The sequence below is a fragment of the Mustela putorius genome, unplaced genomic scaffold, assembly GCF_011764305.1.
Source record: "Mustela putorius furo isolate JIRA1106 unplaced genomic scaffold, ASM1176430v1.1 tig00003962_pilon_pilon_pilon, whole genome shotgun sequence".
Lineage (NCBI taxonomy): Eukaryota > Metazoa > Chordata > Mammalia > Carnivora > Mustelidae > Mustela > Mustela putorius.
Window position 1 is genome coordinate 295334 of NW_025422106.1, and position 22673 is coordinate 318006.

At 52.3% G+C, this 22673-nt stretch overlaps 1 protein-coding gene across 1 annotated transcript; it reads left to right on the forward strand.

Moving 5' to 3' along the window:
• Window positions 1-858: 858 nt before the first annotated feature.
• TNS4 (tensin 4) lies at window positions 859-22673 on the forward strand. The gene is made up of 13 exons (XM_004764590.3): window positions 859-1016; window positions 3769-4300; window positions 10803-11217; window positions 12424-12848; window positions 14948-15034; window positions 15372-15497; window positions 16777-16869; window positions 16976-17053; window positions 18037-18102; window positions 18941-19109; window positions 20194-20262; window positions 20515-20541; window positions 21065-22673. The coding sequence occupies exons 2-13, from the start codon at window positions 3862-3864 to the stop codon at window positions 21204-21206; spliced, it is 2136 nt and encodes a 711-aa protein (XP_004764647.1). The 5' UTR covers window positions 859-1016; window positions 3769-3861; the 3' UTR covers window positions 21207-22673.

The window sequence follows — 22673 nt, forward strand, 5'->3', positions numbered from 1 at the left end:
ATCACCATGAGTCCCTGAGTTAGAGATTTGGCCAACTCCGTCACTGCAGACCAACCTGCCCAGATCTGGCTCAGCTCTAGCACCAGGGCCTTCCCCTTGCAACACTCTGGGACTAGGGAGAAGGGACACTTAGACTTCCTGTCTCTCTGCCAACGCCCTCACAGGGAGCTTCTGCCCTGAGGCACAGATCAGACCATGCAAAAGGCTAGCCGTGTGTGAATTAATGAAGTGAAACAAAGCTACACGCCCCTTCTCAAAGTCCTCCGGACACTCAGAGCCTCCTTCCCTTAAGTCAGAAGCCCCATTCCCCTGCGAAGAAGAAAAAAAGAAAAGAAAAGAAAAGAAAAGAAAATGTAAGATCTGTGCCCAGTCTTAGTTCCAGTGGGCCCCTACCCTACGCCTGCTGCAGGGCAACCCACCCCAGACAACACAGGAGGGGGGTGTGGGAAGGGGCTCCTGCCCACTGGCATCCTGCTTTCCTAGGCCAGCGCCTTCACTGTCTGCTTGTTCTGCACCCCGTGGTGCTTTCCCTGGCTGGCACATGGTGGACAGAATGCCCACATCGCCCCTTAGGCCTAACAAGGCCCTGTCCCCGTGACAGAGCTTGTCTCTAACAAGCAGGACTCTGCTGACCATGCGGTGCATGGACCCCTCTCCCTGCCACAACACAAGGCAGTTAGGAGGGGTGAGTGGGACAGGCAAACAAGAAGCTTGGGAATCATGTACACACACACACACACACACGCACACACGCACACACGCACACAGCCCCAGCAACTGCCAGGGACGGTGCCTGTGCCAGCCCCACCTGAGCTCATCAGCCACAGGAGGGGCGGGCCTGCAGGCTATCAGCCGCGTGTAGGGCCTGGAGGGGAAGAGGGAGGGAGGAGAGCCGTCTGCTCTTAAGGCAGGTCTGGAGGTGAACCACACCTCCCCGTACTCCATACCTGGACTTTGAGCAGCCTTGGTCCCAGGCGCCAGGAGTGAACACAGCGATCTGCCTGCCCGGACTCCAGGTATGTGCCTTTCTTCTCCAAAAAGAGAGGGAGATTCAGCACCGAGGCCAACCTGACTCATTTAACCCTTTGTCCTCAGCTTTTCCATCTGTCCCGGGGGCTAGAAGTCAAAGCAGAGAGAAAGGGGAGGAGGCCGGAGATGAAAGAGGTGGTCTCAGGACCACAGACCCTGGAGGTCAGCGCTTTAAGAGAATGAAATCTGTGCCCCTCAGTGCACAGATGAGAGAACCAAGGTCTGGGGGGGCAGGGAGAGGGATTTGGAAGAGGCTTGCCTGAGGTCACAGAGTCTTGGGAAGGGAATGGACACAGAACCTAGGCCTCCTGCCTCCCAGCACAGAGCCCAGAGCCTGGCCCTGAGTGCTCCCCCTGGCCCCTCTTCACCCGTGCTGGGCCCTTCCCAGGCTGCCAGGAATCCAGGGGTGGGGGCTGTGGCCGGGTTCTATTTCACTGGATCTGGGTGGAGGAGATGAAACAATCTGAAGGCACTTGTCAAGGATCGGGGGAGGGAGGCAGTGGGGTGGGCTACTGAGGCAAAATGCTTTTGAGGAGGCTCAGGCTTCACCTTCTGTCCCCTCTCCCTTCCCTGAGCTGGGCTTAAGATAGGAGGGAGAGAGTAAGTCAGTGAAGTGGAAACGGGAGTTTGCCAAGGTTTCAGGATCTCTCTGCCTCCAGAGCCCTTGGGAACAAAGAAAGATATTTGAGTCAATCTGAAGGAAGAATACATGGGAGAGACCTATGAATAAGGCAGAGCTGGCTGGAGCACTCCCATGTACACAGGCAAGTACACACGCATACACACACGCCCCCCCCAAGTCTGGAGCCCCAGGGACCCTCCCCTCCACCTTAGAGCAGGAAAGAAAGAGCTAGAGAAGTGGGCTGGTGAGGGTGCCCAGGAAAAAAGGAATGAGACGCAGACTCAGCCCCACACCACTGGTGGTGTGATTCAGAGTATTCAAAGGGAGAAGAGCTTGAACAAGAAGCCTGAGTGCCTGCCTTTTGCTCAGTCCCAGGCCTGTCCAGGTTTGTCTGGAACCCTCTCTGGGTTCCAGAACACCAGAAGGAGCAGATGTGAAAAGGGTCTTAAATCTATGAAGTAGCGATATAGGGTTAAGAGTTTGGGACTGTGGGGGCATCTGCGTGGCTCAGTGGATTAAGCCTCTGCTTTCAACTCAGGTCATGGTCTCAGAGTCCTGGGATCGAGCCCTGCATCGGGCTCTCTGCTCAGCGGGGAGCCTGCTTCCCCCTCCCTCTCTGCCTGCTGCTCTGTCTGCTTGTGCTCTCTCGCTCTCTCTCTCTCTGTCAAATAAATAAATAAAATCTTTAAGAAAAAAAAAAAAGAGTTTGGGACTGTGGAGCTACAAGCCCAGGTTCAAAGCCACTGGGTTCAAACCCACGTTCCACCAGTGGATTCTTCAGGTTCTGTGACTTTAAGCAAATCCCTGAACCTCTCCAGCACCACAGTAAGAGTACCCTCTGCACAGAACCACTGAGAAAATGTAACAGTAAACTTAAAGTTGTTATTATTATATCCCTGTCATACGGATGGGACAACTGAGGCCTATAGAGGAAAGGGTAGCACAATAGCAGTTTCCAGTCAGTAAGCAGGCATTCTAGATTCTGGTCCTGAGTGATGACCGAGGCCCCCAGTGTGCTCTCCAAGTCAGTAACCTCCTCTGTGGGGCCCAGCCAAAAACCCTATAGGATGCACTGAGATCCTGCCCCAGACCCCTTGGAGGATGTGCGGAAAGAGCCACAGCTCCGTGTCCTCAGCTGCCCCCAGGAAGTTGCTCGGAGGCCTAGTCCCTTCCACTGCCATTTATAGACAGGCCAGTGCCCGGGACGCACCGCCCGCTCCAGGTCTCAGCCAAGGAGAGGTCTGGCAACAGAGCCTACAGGAACCATGGGGAACAAGGGAGCCTGGCTTTTCCCATTAACTTAAAATGCAACCTCAGGCAAATCATACGCCCTCTCTGGACTTTAGATATCCCTCCGCATTTGAACCCCATGAGGTATATGGAGTTAGGAATCCAGGTCCCTTCCTCCAGGAAGTCCTCCCTGACCTCTGCACCAGTGCTACAGAGTCTCCTCTGTTTTGCCCCTCCATGGTAACACTGTTTATAATTGCTCACCTGCTTACTTGTCTGTTTCACTAACTGGCCCACACACAATAGTAGCTATTAAATGTGGGTTCCTGACATCAGGCAGCCTGAGGTCCAGGCCTGCTCTGACACTAGTATGACACAGCATGACGCTTGGGCAAGTTACTAACCTCTCTGTCTCTCCATTCACACATCATAAAATGTAAAATAATAGTATCTACCTCAGAGGGTTGTTAGGAGGAGTTTAAAAGACTTTATGTGTAATATAGGTGCATAGTAATCGCTCAATAAATATTAGCTGGTATTTATTTAATAAAGAAGGCTGTAACAGAGCAGATATTCAGTAACCTTTGTTGAAGCGATTTTACTTGACAGTCACCGGCATAGTGCTTATTAAGTGCCCTGCACCATCCTAAGCATGTTACAAATCTCAACATATTTTATAGTTAAGGAAAACTGAAGCACAAAGAAGTTAATTAACTTGTCCAACATGGCACAGCTAGTAAGTGGTAGAGCCAGAATGCAAACCCAGGCAATCTGGCTCCAGGACCCATGTTTTTAATGAATGAATAAACATGCCTTTGCTTGGGGGGAGGAGTGAGAGAAACTTCAACTACCAAAGTTACTCAGTTCCCAACCCTGACCTCTTTCAGATTCTGGGAGCTCCTGGTTGGCAAGTAACATATCTGGGGTGTAAGTGAGGCTGGTTTGAAGCTAGAGGCAAACAGACAGCCACTGCCCCCACCATGTCACAAGTGATGTCCAGCGCCCTGCTGGCAGGAGGCCATGCAGTCGGCTTGACTCCCTGTGAAGAACCCAGGAGGACCCTGCACCCAGCACCCAGCCCTGGCCTGCCACCCCAATGTCCTTACTACACCACAGAAGGCTGGGGAGCCCAGGGCCTGATGGCCTCCACGCCTTTCAAGGGGCCCCCCAGCAGGCTCCAGCAGGGCCCAGAAACTGGAGCCAAAGCCAGCCGCCTCCTACAGTCACCCGCTGAGCAGACCTCGGGGACCCTGGAGGACCTCAACTCCTACATTGACTTCTCACTGGAGAGCCTCAACCAGATGATTCTGGAACTGGACCCCACCTTCCAGCTGCTCCCCCCAGGAACTGGTAGCCCCTGGACTGAGCCCACCCAGAGCACTACCTCAAGGAAAAAGAAAGATGACGCTGAAGCCTTGGGTAAGGATCTGGGACACAGTGCCAGGAGGGGGTGCTTGGGGACCAAACATCATGAGGAAGAAGGACTTTTCTATCAGATCAGAGGAGTAGGAGACAATGTCCTGTTGGGAGGTGCTGTGCAGCCCTGAACAAGTTACTTAATCACTCTTTTCTTTCCTATATCAAAGAGATATATACAGGCTTCCCTCACTATCCAATGCTATTTTTGTCCCTAAGTTTGGAAAAGTGATGAATACCTGTTTTATGGGATCTTTCAGGAACTTTAAATAAGCTATATGTATATGTATATATACACACATGTATATGTATATATACACATATGTATATACGTATATATACATATACGTACTGAGAAAATGTAACAAGTAAACTTAAAGTTGTTATTATTATAACAACATATATATACATATACATATATACATATACATATATATACATATACATATGTATATATACATATACATATATACATATATGTGTGTATATACATGTATACGTGTGTGTGTATAAATGTCATACAATGCCATACATGTAAATAAGAGATCAAGAAATGTGAAGTCCCTGAACCTCACTGTTCTATAGTAGATCTCTTTAAGTCCTAACCTGGATCCCCTGAAACTTTCATAGGATTGCTCTCTGGGCCCCTGTCCCTTTTTAGGGGTTATCTCTCTGGAAAGCTGGAAGCAGTAGGGTTGGAAAGACACAGAATTCAGTCTGTTTAGGGCAGGACCCTGCTGTGGGTAAGCAGTGGTGTGCTGGTAAAAGTTTAACAATGAGCTCCATGCCGGGGTGCTAAAGGCTCCAGCTGGAAACATCTACCAAATTTCATGGGATAGGCTCTCTCACTGTGGCCAGTCTCAGGCTACCAGCATGATGTCACCAAACATAGCACTGGAAAGAGATAACCTGTAGACGGCCCTTACGGTATATACAGTATTTCTACCAAATAACCTCTGGCGTATAGATTGTACTGGAGCACCTGACTGGCTCAGTCGGAAGAGAGTGTGACTCGTGTGGATCACGAGTTCAAGCCCCAGGCTGAGGGTAGAGAATACTTAAATAAATAAAATTTTATTTTTTAAAAGATTTTATTTATTTATGTATTTATTTATTTGAGGGAGAGTGTGAGCACATGAGGATACAAGGAAAGGGAGGGGCAGAGGGAGAGAATCTCAAGCAGACTCCATGCTGAGCGTAGCTCAGTCTCACGACCCTGAGATCATGACTTGAGCGGAAACCAAGAGTCGGACACTCAACTAACTGAGCCAGCCAGTGCCCCCCAAAAGAAATAAAACTTGAAAGAAAAAAAAAGAATCCAGGTAATAGCAGCATCTAGTTAAATAACTGGTATATGATGAATTGTATTTATTACTTTTGTTTTTATGGTAAGTTATTTCATTGTAGGCTTATGTAATTTAATTTTTAATAACATCTGAGTTTAGAAATCAGCTGGACAAAATCCTAAAAATTTAACAGTCTGCTCTTACGAGCTGGTACAAGTCGACTTCAATACACCACTGCATCCAAGGGAGTCTAGAAATCTCTACATCTGGTGTCAGTTTCTCAAACAAAGGGTTTCAGGTATATTCTGAGGATGAGGGTCAAGGAGCAGCAGTCCCAACAGACAGGCTAGAAGACTAAGGTCTCCGGGATTTTAAAGAATCAGCATGGATTAAGGGGTACAATGAGGATCAGTGATAGGGTCCATGAGAATTTCCACTTACTGAGATCTTATAATATCCAGACTCTGCTAAGCACCCTACAGGAGAACATTTAATCCTCCCAACCTATCCCCATGAAATATTTCATCACCATTTTAGGGACGGAAAAAACTGAGGCTGACAGACTTCAGTAAGGAGTAAGTCTAGCCTAATCACTGGAGGTGGGCAAACCTTTTTTTTTTTTTTAAAGATTTTATTTATTTATTTGACGGAGATCACAAGCAGGCAGAGAGGCAGGCAGAGAGAGAGAGGAGGAAGCAGGCTTCCTGCTGAGCAGAGAGCCCGATGCAGGGCTCGATCCCAGAACCCTGGGATCATGACCTGAGCCGAAGACAGAGGCTTTAACCCACTGAGCCACCCGAGCGCCCCTGAGGTGGGCAAACCTCATACAAGCTAGTGACCTCACTCCTCTGTTTCATATTCTTCATCAGTAATACAGAGATGAGTTCTTACCTCCATGAGGTTTGCAGGGTTTAAAAGAAATAACACTTGGGTGTTTATCAGAAATCCTGACATGCTGTTAGTCATTATAAATGGTAACTGTTTTCATTAAACACTGGGGTGGCATTTAGGACCCGCCCCAGGGGAAGCTCAGGGACTGGGGTGGAGGTGAGCCCAGCACCCAGGTCCTTTGGTGCCCCCGTTCCCAGTCTCCGCCCTGCCTTCTGCCCCTCCCACTGAGCATTGCCTGCCAGGGCTGTTGAAAGAACCACCTCTACCCCCCAAGATCTTCCTGCCTCTTGAGGCCAGTCACAGGCATGTCTCTGCAGGGAAGGTGGCTTGGGTCTAATTATCACTGGCAGGAGCAAGCTCAGGGCTTTAATGTTCATGCCCCAATGTAGGGGTTCCACACACTCAGGGCCTGTAGGGGCAAGACCAGCCTCTGTGGAGCATCCACATGTACGGGGTGGAGATGTGAACAACATCCCCCTCCTCCAAGGGGCCAGTGGTCAGTAATCTGTGTCCCCTGATGCTCTGGACACAACCTGCCATAGTGGGGAGGTGTCCACCTGACTCTGAGTGGCAGAGGGGTTCGGGGGGTGAGCGAGCAGCCAACAGTGGTCAGAGAGCCCTGATGAAGCCCCCTAGTTCTGCCCTAGCATCTTCTGATGCAATAAGAAAATCCTCTCCTCTAACCTCTGCCTGAATGGCAGTGACACCTGGGAATTCACTACATCCTGAGACAGCTGGTGCAGTCAGCTCCCCTGACTGCGTTCCTTGTGATACCTAATAGCGTGTCACTGTGATGGGTGGCGCCTGTCCCAGGCATCTGAACCTGCCAAAACCCTCCCCTCAGACCACCACTACCGGTGACAGAGAGCTTGCCAGCCCATGGCAGCGTAACTCGTTCTGGGCACCGTGATGAGCTTTCACTGGGCCAAACATATCCAAATGTGTGGGACGCCCTCCCTTCGCCTCTCATCCTTCCTTCTCTTGGGGTGTCAAAGGGAAGGTGTTCTATAATTGTGGTGCTAGCAGATGTTCTCTGTTTCTCTTTGTCCTCACTTGGCAAAATTAAAAATTAAGCATTGGCGATCCTATGTTTCTCCCTCCCTTAAATATATATAGATAGATTTTGTAGTGCGTGATCTCAGCCTCTGCCTGAGAAGGAAACAGCAGTAGCCTCATTTTACAGAAACCAAAGGGAGGCTCAGGGAGAAGAAGTAATGATCCAGGGTTACACAGCCAGTGGGTCGTAGGTCAGGCCCCAAAGCCTTGGATTTTGGCCTCCAAAGTCTGTGTTCTTGCCTTTCTCTCTCTTTTTTGGAGCCAGTTTCCTGCCCTCCGGAGCTTCGAAGAACAGATCTGTTTGGAGGCAGGCTTCAGGCTCCTCTTCTGGGGCTCCCCCTCCCCCAGTGCTCACAAACCTCCCCCAGTTTCCCTGCCCCTGCCTCTTGCTTACCTTCCTTCAGACTGACCCTGGGGGGCTCCCAACCCACAGGGAGAATGGCTATTCCAAGCAAACACCATATCCGTCTCCGCCACTCCCTCCCCTCCCCATCTTTGGAACAGGCACCCACATTTCATTTTCCAGCAATTTTCCAGCAATTTCTGCCAGGCAAGGCTGTTTGCCAATTCCAAGGGAAGGGTGTTTAATAACTGTTTCTCTGCCCCCCGCCCACGTGCCCCTTCCACCAGCCCAGCCTGGCGCTGGCGCCTACATCCACCCAGCACTGCTGGGACTTGCCCCACGGGCTTGTAAACAGAGGCTGCACCCAGGTGAGGGTGTGCGGGGGCCTCCACCTCCCCTAGCCACATGCACCTCGGGGCAGCAGGGAGAGGTGACTCACAGCTCCAGGGCTTCTTCCTTCCTCCCTTCCCACCCTGCTCTGCTTGCTCAGTCCCCCGAGCAAGGCCTTTGGTCAGTGTTGGGACCTGGTAAGCAGGAGGCCCAGAGCTTCACCACGAGGAGATACCCTCCCCCAAAGCAGCCAAGCACCTTTTCAGAACACAAGGCCTTGGGAAAGTATCCTGAGGAGTCCCTTGTCCTGGAAGAGGCCCTCCAAACACAGCACAGGAGCAGGAGTCAGATTCCTCCACTCTGGCTGTGTGGCATCGGATCACTCCCTTAACCTTTCTGAGCCTTGATTTCTCATCTATTATATGGAATTCATAATATTTTCTAGTTCAATAGAGTTGTTGTGGGGGTTAAATGAGCTAGTACAGGTAACATGTTTGCAACAGTGCTGGCACACAGCACTCAGTAAATACCAGCCTTAAAAATTCTGCAGTAAATGCCAGCCCCATTGCCACATTTCTCTGAGCCTCAGTTTCCTCCTGAGGAATGTTGGCATTGGGCATAAGGGCCGAGAGGATTATGGGTAAAAACACGATGAAGTTCTATAAAAATAGAAGTTGTGCTTGCCAACCTTCCAGAAGAATCCACCCCATTCCAAGACCTCTACTCTTTCAGAACCCACAACACATTGTGCTAAATAGTCTTTTCTTACCCTTGGCAGAGGGACTCCCCTCTTAGCTGGACAGTGTCAACCTCTGGCCAATACTGGCCTCAAAAAGCAAGCAGGCAGGAGGAGTTCTCCAAAGCTCACCATGGGCCAGGATCCAGGCACCATTCATCAGTGTCTTTTATCCTTACCACAACCTCAGGAGGTTAGCTTTAGATCCCCACTTTGCAGATCAGAAAACTGAGGCTCACAGTGTCTAGGAAAGTTACCTGATGCCTCTTGGCGGGAAAGTGCAAAACGAGGACTCACACCCAGGTTTGTCTGATGGCAAAGCCAGGCCTGTTCCTACACCCCTTGGAACAGCATGTCCGGGTCAGGCTGCCAGCCCCCCCTCATCTGATGTAATCCTCCACCCCCACCCCAGCCTAAGCAGGCTCAGACAGAAGCAGTAACCGCCAGCAGGCTCTGAGGTCCAACCCAGGAGCGGGCTGGGGCAGGCAGGGATTCCACAGAGTAGGAGGGAGTTGGTTCATGGCCAAAGCCCAAGGGGGATGGGAGGCTGGCAGACAGGGGCTGAAGGTGCAGTTTCCTGCTGACTTTGCCCCAGTTTCCATCCTGGGAAGCCAGAAACAGGACTCGACAGGTCTCTAGGAGGGAAGCTAGGTTGCCCCCATCTTCTCCCACTTTTGCTGGAACAGCACCAAGGACAGTTCCCCTCCCCCAGGTCAAGAGGCAGGGTGTCCATACTCACCATGGGGAAAACCACAGGGTACCCCACTCCAGGGAGGAGCAAGTTCTCAGAACAAGAGCCCTGGGTGCCCACACTGGGGAATAGAAGCAACATTGGAGTGAGTCACCACCCTGGGCCGTGTTTGATAACCATCAACTGCATACCAGCGAACAGCATGGCCTGGGAGGTCCACAGCTGGATAGTATAGCAAACCCTGGCCTCTGGGAGCCCCTGCTCTAGAGCAGAGTTCTCAGACTCTAAAGTGCTCTCAGATGCCAGGGAGTCGAGCTAAAATGCAGATTCTGCTTCGGTGGGTCTGGGGTAGAAACAGATTCTGCACATTTGACCAGCCCCCAGGTGACATGGCACTGCTGGGCAGGGGGCCCCCGACCTGTGGCTTGGTGCCCAGTGGAATCGGCTGGGGAACTAAACCAGCCTGACGTCTGGGTCCACACTGGAGATTCTGGTCTATTTGCCGCAGAGGGTAGCCTGAGTATCGAGACTTTGAAAAGCTCATCGGGTGATTCTAGTGTGCAAACAAGCATGAAAACCCCTCTGTGCCTTGATTGTAGGCACAGATGTAGAAACAGCCTTCACCAGCCCTGAACAATGGAGCCATCAGAAGATGTGACTGGCACCCTCTATAAACAGTTCTTTCAACCTGGGGAGGGGGACATTCACACAGTAAAGGATTTGCTATTTTTAAAGTATTTGCCGTGTGCCAAGAACAGTGCTATGCCACCTGCATTCATCTCGTTTCATCCTTACTTACCAAGAGACTGGATACAGTCAGCCCCGTTCAAGGGTGTGAAAGCTGAGGCTCTGGTTGGTGAAGTCGTTTGGCCAAGTGCTCTAATAGTAAGTGGCAGAACCAGATCTGAAACCCAGACCTATCCCAAGCCTGTGTTTCTTCCACTGCATCCCCCCACCAGAAGGAGGAATCACAAAGAGGGTGACTTTGGAACTGTGCCTAGAAGGGGGAGCCGGGTGCTAATCCTAACCCAGCAAACTTGTCCTCTCTTGGAGCCTTGGTTTCCTCTTCTGCCTAAAGAAGGGGAGACCAGAGGTTCTGGAAGACTCTTCCAGAATTCTTGTTCTGGCAGTCCAGGCTCCTGGGTTTCACCAGTGCTCTGCTCTCTCCCCAGACATAAAGTACATCGAGGTGAGCTCCACCAGATCAAGGGGTCCTGATGGCCCCCAGTGCTGCTCCAACCCATCTGCCACCCCGCCCTTTGGCTCCCCACGCAGTGGTGGCCTCCTCCTTTCCAGAGACATCCCTCGAGAGACCCGAAGCAGCAGTGAGAGCCTCATCTTCTCTGGGAGCCAGGGCAGGGGGCACCAACGCACCCCTCCTCCTTCAGGGGCTCCCTCTTCCCATCCTTCACCCTCTCCCAGCATCTCCATCCCCTGCATGAGGAGCAAGGCCTCGGGCTCCCACGGCTTGGGATCCCCACTGGCGGCTTCTCCGGGCTTGGAGAAGGGGCTGGCCCCACAGCGAGGCAGCCGGATCTCTGTGCTGTCAGCCAGCCCAGTGTCCGATGGCAGCTATGTGTTCGGAAGGTAGGTCGCTCCCACTATAGCTTCTGATATTGTCTCTGCAACATACACACTCACACTCAGGCACACACCCTAAAATCCGACAGGCACCCTGTTCTAGCTGAGCAAAATCAGGGTGCACACCCAGAACAAAAGAGTGAATATTCTCTTTTATGCCATCAGAGCCATTTGGACCTGGCTTTCCTTAAGCACTTAAGACGATAACTCAATATACAAAATTGTTGATTTATGCTGACCTCTTCAGTAGGAGAATGGTTACATTCATGAGGCTCCCCTGTATCCTTTCCAGCACTCATACAACCAATCTCAAAGAGGGGATTTTTTTCTCTTCTTTTTTTCTTTTAAAGATTTTATTTATTTATTTGACAGAGAAAGATCACAAGGAGGCAGAAAGGCAGGCAGAGAAAGAAGGGCTTTTTTTTAAAAGTCAAAACACAGGGATGTAAGTAAAATTTGGAGGCCTAGGGTAAACCATTAAGGAAAGAAAAGCCTCCTTCCTTCTTCCCTAGCAGGAGGGAGGCAAGCTTGCCTGGGCATTATTTGTTGCTAGCAAAACCTAGCAGGAAGGAGGGGAAACTGCCCAGTTTGCTGGCCTCACAGTAGAGCTGCACACACACACATACACCCAACCTGCGCATGAGGACCACACCACAGGACCTCTGTCCCCCACACTGACTACAAAGCCGATGTGCCAAGGCAGTCCTTGGCAAGGAGGCCAGGATTCCACAGCCATGGCCGTTGGCATGGGCCTCCAAGCTCAGAGGAAAGTCTGGCTGGATGCAGAGCTGGCCTCCTCCTCTTCCTCCAGCTGGGGAGTTCCCTCTGCATCCGCCATGGACGTGGTCCAGCCAGCATGCAGGGCTCTTGCGAATTTCGGGTACTTGCGTGATAGCTCAGTCAGACCTGCCCGGCTGGGAAGGCAGAGGGAATCCAGTCCAGCCTAAGCCCACATGACCTGCAGAGGATCAGCTCATTAGCTACTTTAAATGACCAAAGACTCTGCAGTACAGGGACATTTCTGTATCTTTCAGCATCCCTTGGGGATGAGGTGGCCATGTACTTTGCTCTGGGCTGTGGGGGATGGAGTATGCAATATTCGATTTAACCAGAGCTGTGGGCACCCAAATCAATAGATTCCGGGGCCTGGCTCTGGCTCCTGCGTGTGCACTGACACCCTAATACCCTGCCTTTCTGGTGTCTTCCTTGCAGCAGCCAGTCCCTCATCCACTCCAGCGTTTCCAGCCATCAGTCATCTTCTAGATCCTTGGAAAGCCCAGCCAGCTCTTCCTCCAGCCTCCACAGCCTGGGCCAAGTGTCCCTGTGTACAAGAGCCAGCGACTCTCAGGTCCCCGGCAATCCCACCCCAAACATGGGCCAACCCAGAACAACTCATTCCCCGCCAGCGGCCAAGGAGCATGCCAGCAGCTGTCCGCCATCCATCACCAACTCCATGGTGGACATACCCATCGTGCTGATCAATGGCTGTCCAGAACCGGGGTCTCCCCCCACCCAGCAGATCCCAGGATACCAGGACTTTGTCCGACCTGGGGCCACTTCTTCCAGCAACTCTTGTCCAGCCACCAGGAGCCACAGCCAGACCCTGCCAGATGCCTCTCTCACCACACCCTCGGAGGGTATGTTGTAAACCAGTCCTTCAGCCCTTGTGAGGTTTGGCTTGGGGGCAAAGACAAAGCATCAGTGGGTTTCTGCAACAGCAGGTCCATGTGCTGAATACCTACTGTGTGCCAGGCAGTTTGCCAAAGAGTAGAGACAGAGATGGAAACAGCTTCAAGAGAGACAAATACCAAGGATCACTATAGAGTAGAATAAACACAGAAGTAGAGGTATCCTAAGTCTTATGGGGCCACAAAGGAAGGGGTGATCTTTTTAGTCTAAACAACTCCTTGGAGTTTTTTACTCCTTGGAGGAAGCGACATCTGTGTTGGATCTGGAAAAGCGGATCAAATGTCTAGAGCCAGAGCAAGATAGGAGGGGCCTTCCGAGCAGAGGGAACAAGTTCATGGTCATGGAGGTATAGAAGGACAAGCATCTTCAAGGAATGACTGGAGTGTTGGGTGTGGGATGAACTGGTTGAGAAATCTGGAGCCAGATTGGGAAAGGTCTTGAACACCAAGCTAAAGGATGGATTTTCCCTATTAGACTGCGGGGTGGGGGGTGAGGAGGGGTCTAGCAGGGAGTCTCAAACAGGAAAGTGATGGGGTCAGAGGTATACGTTTAATAGATCACCCCAGCAGCTGGCAGTTGACTTGCAGGGCCCGGCCTGGACAGGGAGAGCAGCTTTGTTTTGATTTTCATCATGAAGTGGTCCAGACAAGCTATAACGGGGGCCTGCACCAGGGCAGGGCAGGGCGGAGGGGAGAAGACAGAGCCAGGAGACCCTCGGGATATGAAAACAGCAGGCTTGATGACTAACCCAAGAGAGGGAGAAAGAGAAGGAGAGTCAGTTCTACCTCTGACGTTCGTGGATGACGAGTACACAGAGAGCCGACGGAGACAATGCATTCCAATTCAGACAGCTAAAAACCACAAAGCAGAAAACACCCTCCTTCCCGTAGTCTGTGACTACAGGCGTCCAAAAAGAACAAAACCAGCCAGAACCCAAAGCAGTAAACACAGAGGCTCAGGTTTAGCACCCGCAGGGTACACATCTCCAGAGTAGAGCATCCCCCACCACTGGCAGAGCCCCAGGGACACTGTCCCCCATCCTCCGTCGCTCAGCCACAAGCATCAGGGTGACTCCTAGGGGTGTGAGATTCAGTCTGGCCCGCACTGCCATGCAGGAAGCCATCCATGTCAATGTAAGCAAAAATGGCAAGACAGGTGTGCCTTTGAATCTGCTCTGATCGTTTTCCCAGGACAAATCATTTGCAGATTTTAGTACTTTTTTTTTTTTTTTTTTTTAATAATGAGTTACTCTCAGCTGGCCACAACACATCTTTTCAAGGTGCCAAAATTGAGAAACACTGATCTCTGCCTTAGGGACCTGGGGAGATGACCATTGTGTCATGGCAGAGAGCACATTTACTTACTTAGTCCGGTGATATTCCCATCCTGGTTTGGTGATGCCCCGGGATATCACTAATTATACCCTGGGGTCTTATCAAATTCCACAAACTGTTCTCAAAACAAAATCCACCCTAATTGCCTAGGCTATTGGAACGTCAAAAACCCTCAGAGACTGCTTAGTACACTCAGTCCCCTCTGGGCTTTAGAAGCAAGACTGTTGTCCCAAATCAGAGTCAGGAATCCTGTCTCCTGACTTCCGCTCAGGCTCATTCAACAAAATCTGCCGCCTTTCTTTCCTCAAACTTTTCTTTCATTTTCTTCTCCAAACTTAATATGCACCCCAAAGACCCTTGTAGGATTCTTAAGGGGGAAGAGAGGGTAAAACCAAACACGATGCCTCTCAGAATCCCTTGTCTCTTCTTTCCATCCGCACCAGACAACACAAGGTTTGAGAAACTGTTTCTCATTAAACTGAGATTTTATCTGTTTGTGATTCATTACCAAGGATACAAGGGGAGACTCCTAGGTCCTAGATGTGCCAAGCCCTGAATTCTTCTGTTGGATTTTGCCTCTTGTAGGCAGATGGAGATACAATGGGGTTGGGATAGGGTAGGATGGGTTGAATGGGACCACTGGGTAGAGGTGGGTGAAGGGTGTCTCAACTCCCCTCTGTCCAGCCTAAAGTGTTCCCCCTCTCTGTCTCCAGGTCCCACCAGGGACATGCAGCCCACCATGAAGTTTGTGATGGACACATCTAAATACTGGTTTAAGCCAAGCATCACCCGGGAACAAGGTAAAAGGAAGTGCTGTGTTTCAAGGGATGAGGGATCCAGGAGTCAAGTCTGGGTCTTGTACCTTGTATCAGGTAGATGGGGCCCCGGGTCATGGTAGGGGAGGGAATGGCAAATGGTAGATCCAGGGAAGGGGGATGTCGTGCAAACCTCATGTCCTGAGGAAACAGGGGCCGCAGCAGGAAGGGTGGAGATTAGACAACAGGAAGGACTTCCTGGGAACACAAGGTGATTCTGTAATGTCTGTTCTATGAAGATTCTATGGGGCTGGGGGACAGGGGGTGTCCCCTGCAGGTGGGGGTGGGTGGCTAACTCTCTCTGACTCAAGGATTGTTCTAGCAATCGAGCTGCTGAGGAAAGAGGAGCCCGGGGCTTTCGTCGTGAGGGACAGTTCTTCCTACCGAGGCTCATTTGGCCTTGCCTTGAAGGTCCAGGAGGCCGCTGCTCCTGCCGCGAACCGGTCAGGTATGCACCCGCCTCTTTATTCAAGGCCTCACAGAGGCAAGGGGCAGTGGTAGGTTCTAGTCCTAGCTCCCCCGCTACCTTGCAGCCGGCCCGCAAGGACTCCTGGGAGGAGGGCTCACCTCCGTGCTCTTCCAGCTGCCTTCCTGCACCAAGGTTCCGTAAGGAACTCCTTCCACGGCAAGCCTGAGCTTCCTCTGCCTCCCGGAGTCCCCAGATTCCCTGCTCTGCTCTCATGGGGGCAAGAGGAGGGAGTTCCCAGCCCCTCTTCAGGATGCTCTCCTCCGCACCCCACCCCACTGTCCAGACCAGCCTTATTGTGAGGGAAACTGATGTGGTAATAACGTGTGTGTCCCAGCTTGTCACATGTATGCGAGGGTTTCTCACGTGTGACAGCTTATCGAGGGTATGCCCTGGCTTATTCCACGTGCATGATAGCTTATCACATATGTGCTGTTTTTTTCACACTTGTGATAGCTTATCCCATGTTTTCCCGTGGTCTCGCATATGCAACACACATCTCTGGGGCGTCCCTCCTGCCCTGGGATACCTCGCTGGGGAAAGAGGTATAATGAAATGTACTATAATGAAAGATCATTATAGTACAAGGTACCTAAGTTACAACCCCTCCCCAAGCCCCCAGAGTATAGCTCTCATGTAACAAAAGGGTCAGGTAAACGGGGCTCCAAGAGTTAGTTAATGACGGCCTGCCACACCCCCTCCAGAGCAAAGACAAAAACCCCAACTTTGTGCTCTCTACACTGTGCTGCTCTGGTTAAATCACAACGTGAGATCTGGAGCAGGGCTGGTTTTCAAGGAAGCCTTGCCAACAAGCCCAGAGAGGAGGAAGCCATGGGCTGGTGAAGAAGAGCAGAGGGGTATGGTTTCCCTCCAGGGCCAACCAGCTCCAGTAAGGACCATCTGGTGGAGAATAACAGCCCCTGGGAAGGACTAGGTAGACAGAGAGAGAGATCAGGCTGATGGATTAAGATTTCATCCCAGTAGTTGTTGGGACCATCCCTGGGAGCCCTTGAGACCAAGAGAAAGTTCTCCTAAAAGGAGAATTACTGGATGCAGAAGCCTTGGAGCAAACATATTGGGACCTCCTTTGTGGGAGGCCTTGAAGATAGGGTCCCAGCTAGCAGTCCCAACTCGAGGCAGGTGACGAACCAGTTAACCTCTGGGTACACCTGGAGGAGGCGGGTCAGGGAATGAGTGGGTCAGTGTTCGTCGAACACTGGGCTCTGGAACTCCCATCCACATGCACTCTTTCCTCGTCCAGGTGAGGACAACAGCGACCTCATCCGCCACTTCCTCATCGAGTCTTCTGCCAAAGGAGTGCATCTCAAAGGAGCAGACGAGGAACCCTACTTTGGTGAGCCTCTCCAGCCTGCAGACCTCTGGGGGTGGGGGGCGCTCTTCTGCAGTGAAGACTGGTCTGGGGAAAGCCTTCTCACACAGGGCTATCTGTTTTCTTGCAGGGAGCCTCTCTGCCTTTGTGTGCCAGCATTCCATCATGGCCCTGGCCCTGCCCTGCAAACTCACCATCCCACAGAAAGGTGGGTTTGGGCCCCAAAGAGGCAACACCGGGGCACTAGAAAGACTCCTAGTGGTCACGTCCCACCTTATTTATAGATTAGTGTCACAATTAAAAGTGAATTGCCTAGCATCCGCTAGCATCTCCACTTCCTGGCCTGAGAATTTGAGACTGTCGACCTCTGTGAACCTCTGTTTCCTCCTCTATGAAATGGAGACAGCCGTCATCATACTTACTGACTGGATTGGCTGGGGGTTAAAAGAGCTGGTCCAGGCAAGGCTCTTATCACAGAGTATATATTTGATAAACAGGAGCCTTCTTCGAGAGGATGAAAGAAGCATAAAGCAGCCAGTTTGGAGAGGGCAAGGTTTTTTCCTCCCAGGTCCAGCCTTTACTGGGCGCTCCCTCGTTCACACGTCCCTTGTCCCTCGCCACAACTGTGTCAAATAGGTGTTGTCCCCATTTCACGGATGAAAAAAGGAGAGCTCGTGGAGCTGAGTAACTTGCCCAAAGACACACAGATCAGACCCCAAACGAAGATCTGGAAGTCCCATCCAGAGTCCCCAGCCCCGCCATGCCAGCAGCCAGAGTAGATGATCTCTGAGTGTCCAGGAGAAGCAGCTGAGGGGTTCTGGGAGAGGACACAGAGCAGGGGGATCCCCCGGTGTGGGGATGGGGAAAGCCTCCCTATGTTCCACAAAGAAAGGTGTGGGTTTGGGGTGGGCTCTGAAAGAAGGATCAGAGGCATCTGAGGACCGGGTGACGGCCCAGTCCTGGGGCTGGAGGAGTATGGAGGGGAAGGAGGGATCAAAAGGCTTGTAAGTCAGGCCTCTGGGGAGCCTCAAGTGGCCCTGTTTGTCTAATTAGGGTAATCACACCAGGTTTCTCAACTGCTTGCTTCCTGGGGGCGGAGGTGGGAGATGTTCAAAGGGATTAATGTTCCTTCATTCACTCCACCTCCCCCTCCACCCCCCACCCGGGGCCTGTTACTTTGCTTTGGCTCAGAATTGGGAGGTGGAGTCTCCTCGGACACTACAGACAGCCGGGCCTCCTGCCTGAAGAAATCTGCAGGTGAGCGGTGTGGGGGAGGCTCCAGGCTTGCCTGTGTCCCCGGAGGGTGCCTCCCAGCTCCCCACACACACATGTGCACGCACAGGTCCACACATGTTCCCACGCCAGCTCTGTTTCTTCGTCCTTAAAGAGGTGCCCCCGCGGTCCTCCCCGTCCCTATAAACCTAGAGGTGAGAGGCTGCAAGCCTGGGGGTGAGGGATGCAGGGGTGGCACGTGGGGGGGATGGTGGGTTTAAACCCCATCCTGGACACACATGGGCATATATGTCACGTGCTGGGGTCTCTCTAGGGCAGGTTCTGAGGGACCTGCCCTAGAGGAGATCTCTGGGTCCGGGATCCTCTGTGGAGTGTCGGGTCCAAGTCTTGGGGGTTTCAACAGGGAAAAGGTTGCTCCTCTTCACAGCCAGACGCCAGGCACAGATTAGCGCTTGTCTGAGTGCCTCCACCCCATTCTTGTCTTTCACCTTCTCTTGACAATGAACCAGGGCCACAGGGTGGGTAGAGGAGGTGGTGGCAGGGCCAAGCATGCTTCTGGACAGAAGGAAGATTTGCCTGGACATCCCTATACAGAGGGCAACAGCCCCTCCTTTACTCGGCCCCAGAGGGCCAGAGGCCAGAGCAATGCAGAGCAAGGTCCACTGGACTTGGCCTTGAATTTCAGTCACTTCCACAACTCCTGCCTGCCTGCCTGGTGGCTCAGAGGAATCCCTGATTCCTGAACAAGGAAGAGCCCAGACACCTGGCTCTGGGCAGAGGGAGGACCAGGGCTGGGGGAACACTTCCTGCCCCTGCATGGTGGATCCTGGCAAGGCCTGAGCACAGCGTTTACCTCCTACAGGCTGCCATGCCCTGTACCTGACCTCTGTGAGCGTGGAGACCCTGAGCGGAGCCCTGGCCGTGCGGAAGGCCATCTCAACCACCTTTGAGAGGGATGTCCTCCCCACACCCACTGTGGTCCACTTCAAAGTCACTGATCAAGGCATCACCCTGACCGATGTCCAGAGGAAGTAAGGGACTTCCCTTGCCCTGGGGCTGCTGGGCGGGGCAGGGGGATCTGGAGGGGATAGCTGAGATGGCTGTGGATCACTAATGAAGGTACGATCCAGGATCCTGGACTCCATATGGTCGGTGGCTTGCTGAGTGACTCCAGAAAAGTTCTCTGCCCTCTCTGGGCCTCATGCCAATGACCTGCTTCCCCTTCCCCGAAACTGATGGAGATGGAATTTACCAGTATTCGTTGGGCACTGGTTAAATCGGCATCCCCTGATGGAACGACCGCAGAAGGCCAGACTCTGGCTGCCCACTGGGACACAGTGGATGGAATCCCTCCTTCCCAGGGCTCAGGGCTTCCCAGTCTAGCAGGCGCCTGGTCCTGGGCTGGAGGAACAATAGACGAGCAAGACATCATTCCCATCCTCAAGCCGTTAAATGACACCGTGGGCAGAGGGCGGAGAGAGCGCAGAGAGAGGGCAAAAAACCTAAATACCTAAGACACAAGACAGAGTCATTCCATGAAAAGACAGAAGTTCAGGGCACCTGGATGGCTCAGTCCGTTAAGAGTCTGCCTTTGGGCTCGGATCATGATCTCGGGGTCCTGGGATCCAGCTCAGCGGGGAGTCTGCTTCTCCCTCTCCCTCTACCCCTCCGCTTGAGTTCTCTCTTTCTCTCTCTCAAATGAATAAAAAAATTAAAAAAAAAAAAAAAAAAAAAAAGGAAGGGCACCTGGGTGGCTCAGTGGGTTAAAGCCTCTGTCTTTGGCTCAGGTCGTGATCTCCGGGTCCTGGGACCGAGCCCCACATCAGGCTCTCTGCTCAGCGGCGAGCCTGCTTCCCCCTCTCTCTCTCTGCCTCTCTGCCTGCCTCTCTGCCTACTTGTGATCTCTGCCTGTCAAATAAATAAATAAAATCTTTTTTTTTTTTAAAGAAAAAAGGAAAGAAAAGAGAGAAGTGTAAACATGTGCCCCAGGGCCCAGTAGTGGGAAAGTATATGCCAGGCTGTAGAGCGGGGCATCTAAACTTTGGGAGAGCTGGAGATGGTGGAGGTAGGACATGGCACTGGGACAAACTCTCACCAGCTGTCCTTCTCTTCCAGGGTGTTTTTCCGGCGCCATTACCCCCTCACTACCCTCCGCTTCTGTGGCATGGACCCCGAGCAACGGAAGTAAGTTCAAGGCTGGGCCAAACTCAAAAAGCCATCCAGGGCCCAGCTGCCCACTGAAGTTTCTTGCTGACTCTGGGACTGGGGTCACAGACAAAGCCTGTGAACCTGGAGTGGCCAGGAACAACAGGATGAAGGGAGGGGACCCCGTGGGGCGTGGCCACAGCTGGCCATGATCTCCAGCTGCTCAGCCTGAGTCCTGTGGAATGCAGAGAAGCCTCAGTACTCATTCCTGTCCATCTTCCTTTCCCACAGGTGGCAAAAGTACTGCAAACCTTCCTGGTAAGGCCTTCCTGTGCCCTGTCAGTCACCCTGAAAGGTCTCCCTGGGCCAGAAACAGGGACCCAACAAGAGGAGGAACTCGGGGAAGGAGGGAGGCCCTATCCTGACCTTAAGAGAGTCTGTGGTTTTGATGGGGGTGGCACAGGTCCTCAGAGATCCTCCAGTCTGAAGGGGGAGACAAGAGCCTGGGAGCCCTTGGTCTTAGGTAGGAGGCACAGGCTCTAATCTCAAGGAGCCTTCACTGATGGGGATGCTGCAGTCTGATGGTCAAAACACATCCTTGCCCTCAGGAAGCTTCTACTCTGATGAGGAATACATAGGTCCTGTCCTGAGGGAGCTCTCATTGAAAGGAGAGAAACCCAGGTCTTGAACTCAGGGATCTCCCAGTCTGACAGAGGAGGCAAGGAGGTCCATCCCACTCTCAGAGGGCTGGGGAAGGGGCAGGGCAGAGCACCATACTGATCTCACCCCTCCCAGCCTCTCTGAGACCCACCATTTCACTCAGGCTATTTTCTCCCATCAGGATCTTCGGGTTTGTGGCCAAGAGCCAGACAGAGTCACAAGAGAATGTGTGCCACCTGTTTGCGGAGTATGACCCGGTCCAGCCAGCCTCCCAGGTCATCAGCCTCGTGCGTACCCTGCTGCAGGACACAGAAAGGATGTAGATGAAGGGAGCTGCCCACGCACCTTCCCGGACATCCCAAGGGGGCTGGAACCCCTGAGCCGGAGCTAATCTATTGGACTGGAGGAGAGCGGTACCAAGTGAAATCCTGGAAACCCTATGACCATCAGCAGTGACCTTCATCCAGACCCAGCTGTCTCAGTTTCCTCAACCATAAAAAGAGGCCAATAGACAGGACCAGCTATGCTTCTCAGACTTTGATGAGACCTTAACAAGCTCCCTGCGATTCGGAAGCATGCCCTCATCTGAGGACCCCGCATGGAAACAACTTCTGAGGACGCCTGCCTCCGTCAGCTGGGACACTACCAACACAGCACAGAGTTAGAGACCTGCGACTCTCTGTCATGGTGAACAGCAGGTGCTGGGTCAGGACCCATGGGCCCCTCACCCAAGGCTGACCTGGGAGAAATGATATGCAAGGATCGACCGAAGGATGGGTAGATGGACTCTATTCCCCTCCAGATCTGTTCCTTTCCCCATTCCCATAATGGCTTCTTGGGCAGCTCTTCCCAGGACAAAGCAGAATCTGTCTGCCCTGGACTCTTTAGGCCAATGTGGCCATGGTTGTCAGGGCAGTTTAGCAAGGGGGAACTTGTCCCCAAGATCAGAGACCACCCAGCTGCCCTCAAGTTCTTGAGGTCTAACCCCCACCACTGCAAATGAGGACCAGCCCCATCTTTTCTCTCAATTTTTTGGTAGGCAAGTGTCCCCCCGCACGCGTCACAAAGGCCCTCATGCTGTCTATGTAACCCACAGGAGGCAGGTAGGGGCAGGGAGACCCCACACACACTCTCCGGAGCAGACACAAAGACCAGCTTTCTCTGGTTCTGCCTCAGTTCCAGACCTGCTGATTGCCCCCTACTCTCCAAAACACACACATAGACACACAGAGAGGCCCAACAGGAAGGCATCTACTGTCCTTACAGCCACACGGGGGCAGCAGAGAGTCATGAATGCGTGCAGACAGCCAACTCAAGAAGTTTGTTGGAGAAGCTGGGCGGTCTTTCCCCCACCCCCACTTCCATCAAGATTCCCAAGAAGCTGGAATCATTTGTGCAACAGGTCTGGGGTCCTAGGTAAACCATACCATGAGGATGGAAGAGGAGGCTCAGAGAAGAAGCCCACTTTTGTTCTACAAGGAGCAAGTGCCCGCCCCCTCCCAGCTGTAGGCCCTGCCACCCATCGTTATCATTATCTTTGGCCAAAGTTGGGTCTGACGGATTGTGATTTCAATCCAGGAAACCAAAACAGACTGAGGCTGCCCTGGGCTGGCGCGACTGGCTGAGAGAAGCCCACTCAGTCTGTGCTCAGGAACTGTCCCATCCCTGGAGAGTAGAAAGCACTAGACAGGTTCTCAAAGTCATATTCAGGAGGTGGGCAGAGAGCCCCCCTTTTACCCATGGGTGCCTGTGTAGTTCCCGTGGAGAATAAAGAGTCTGTCTTGGCATAA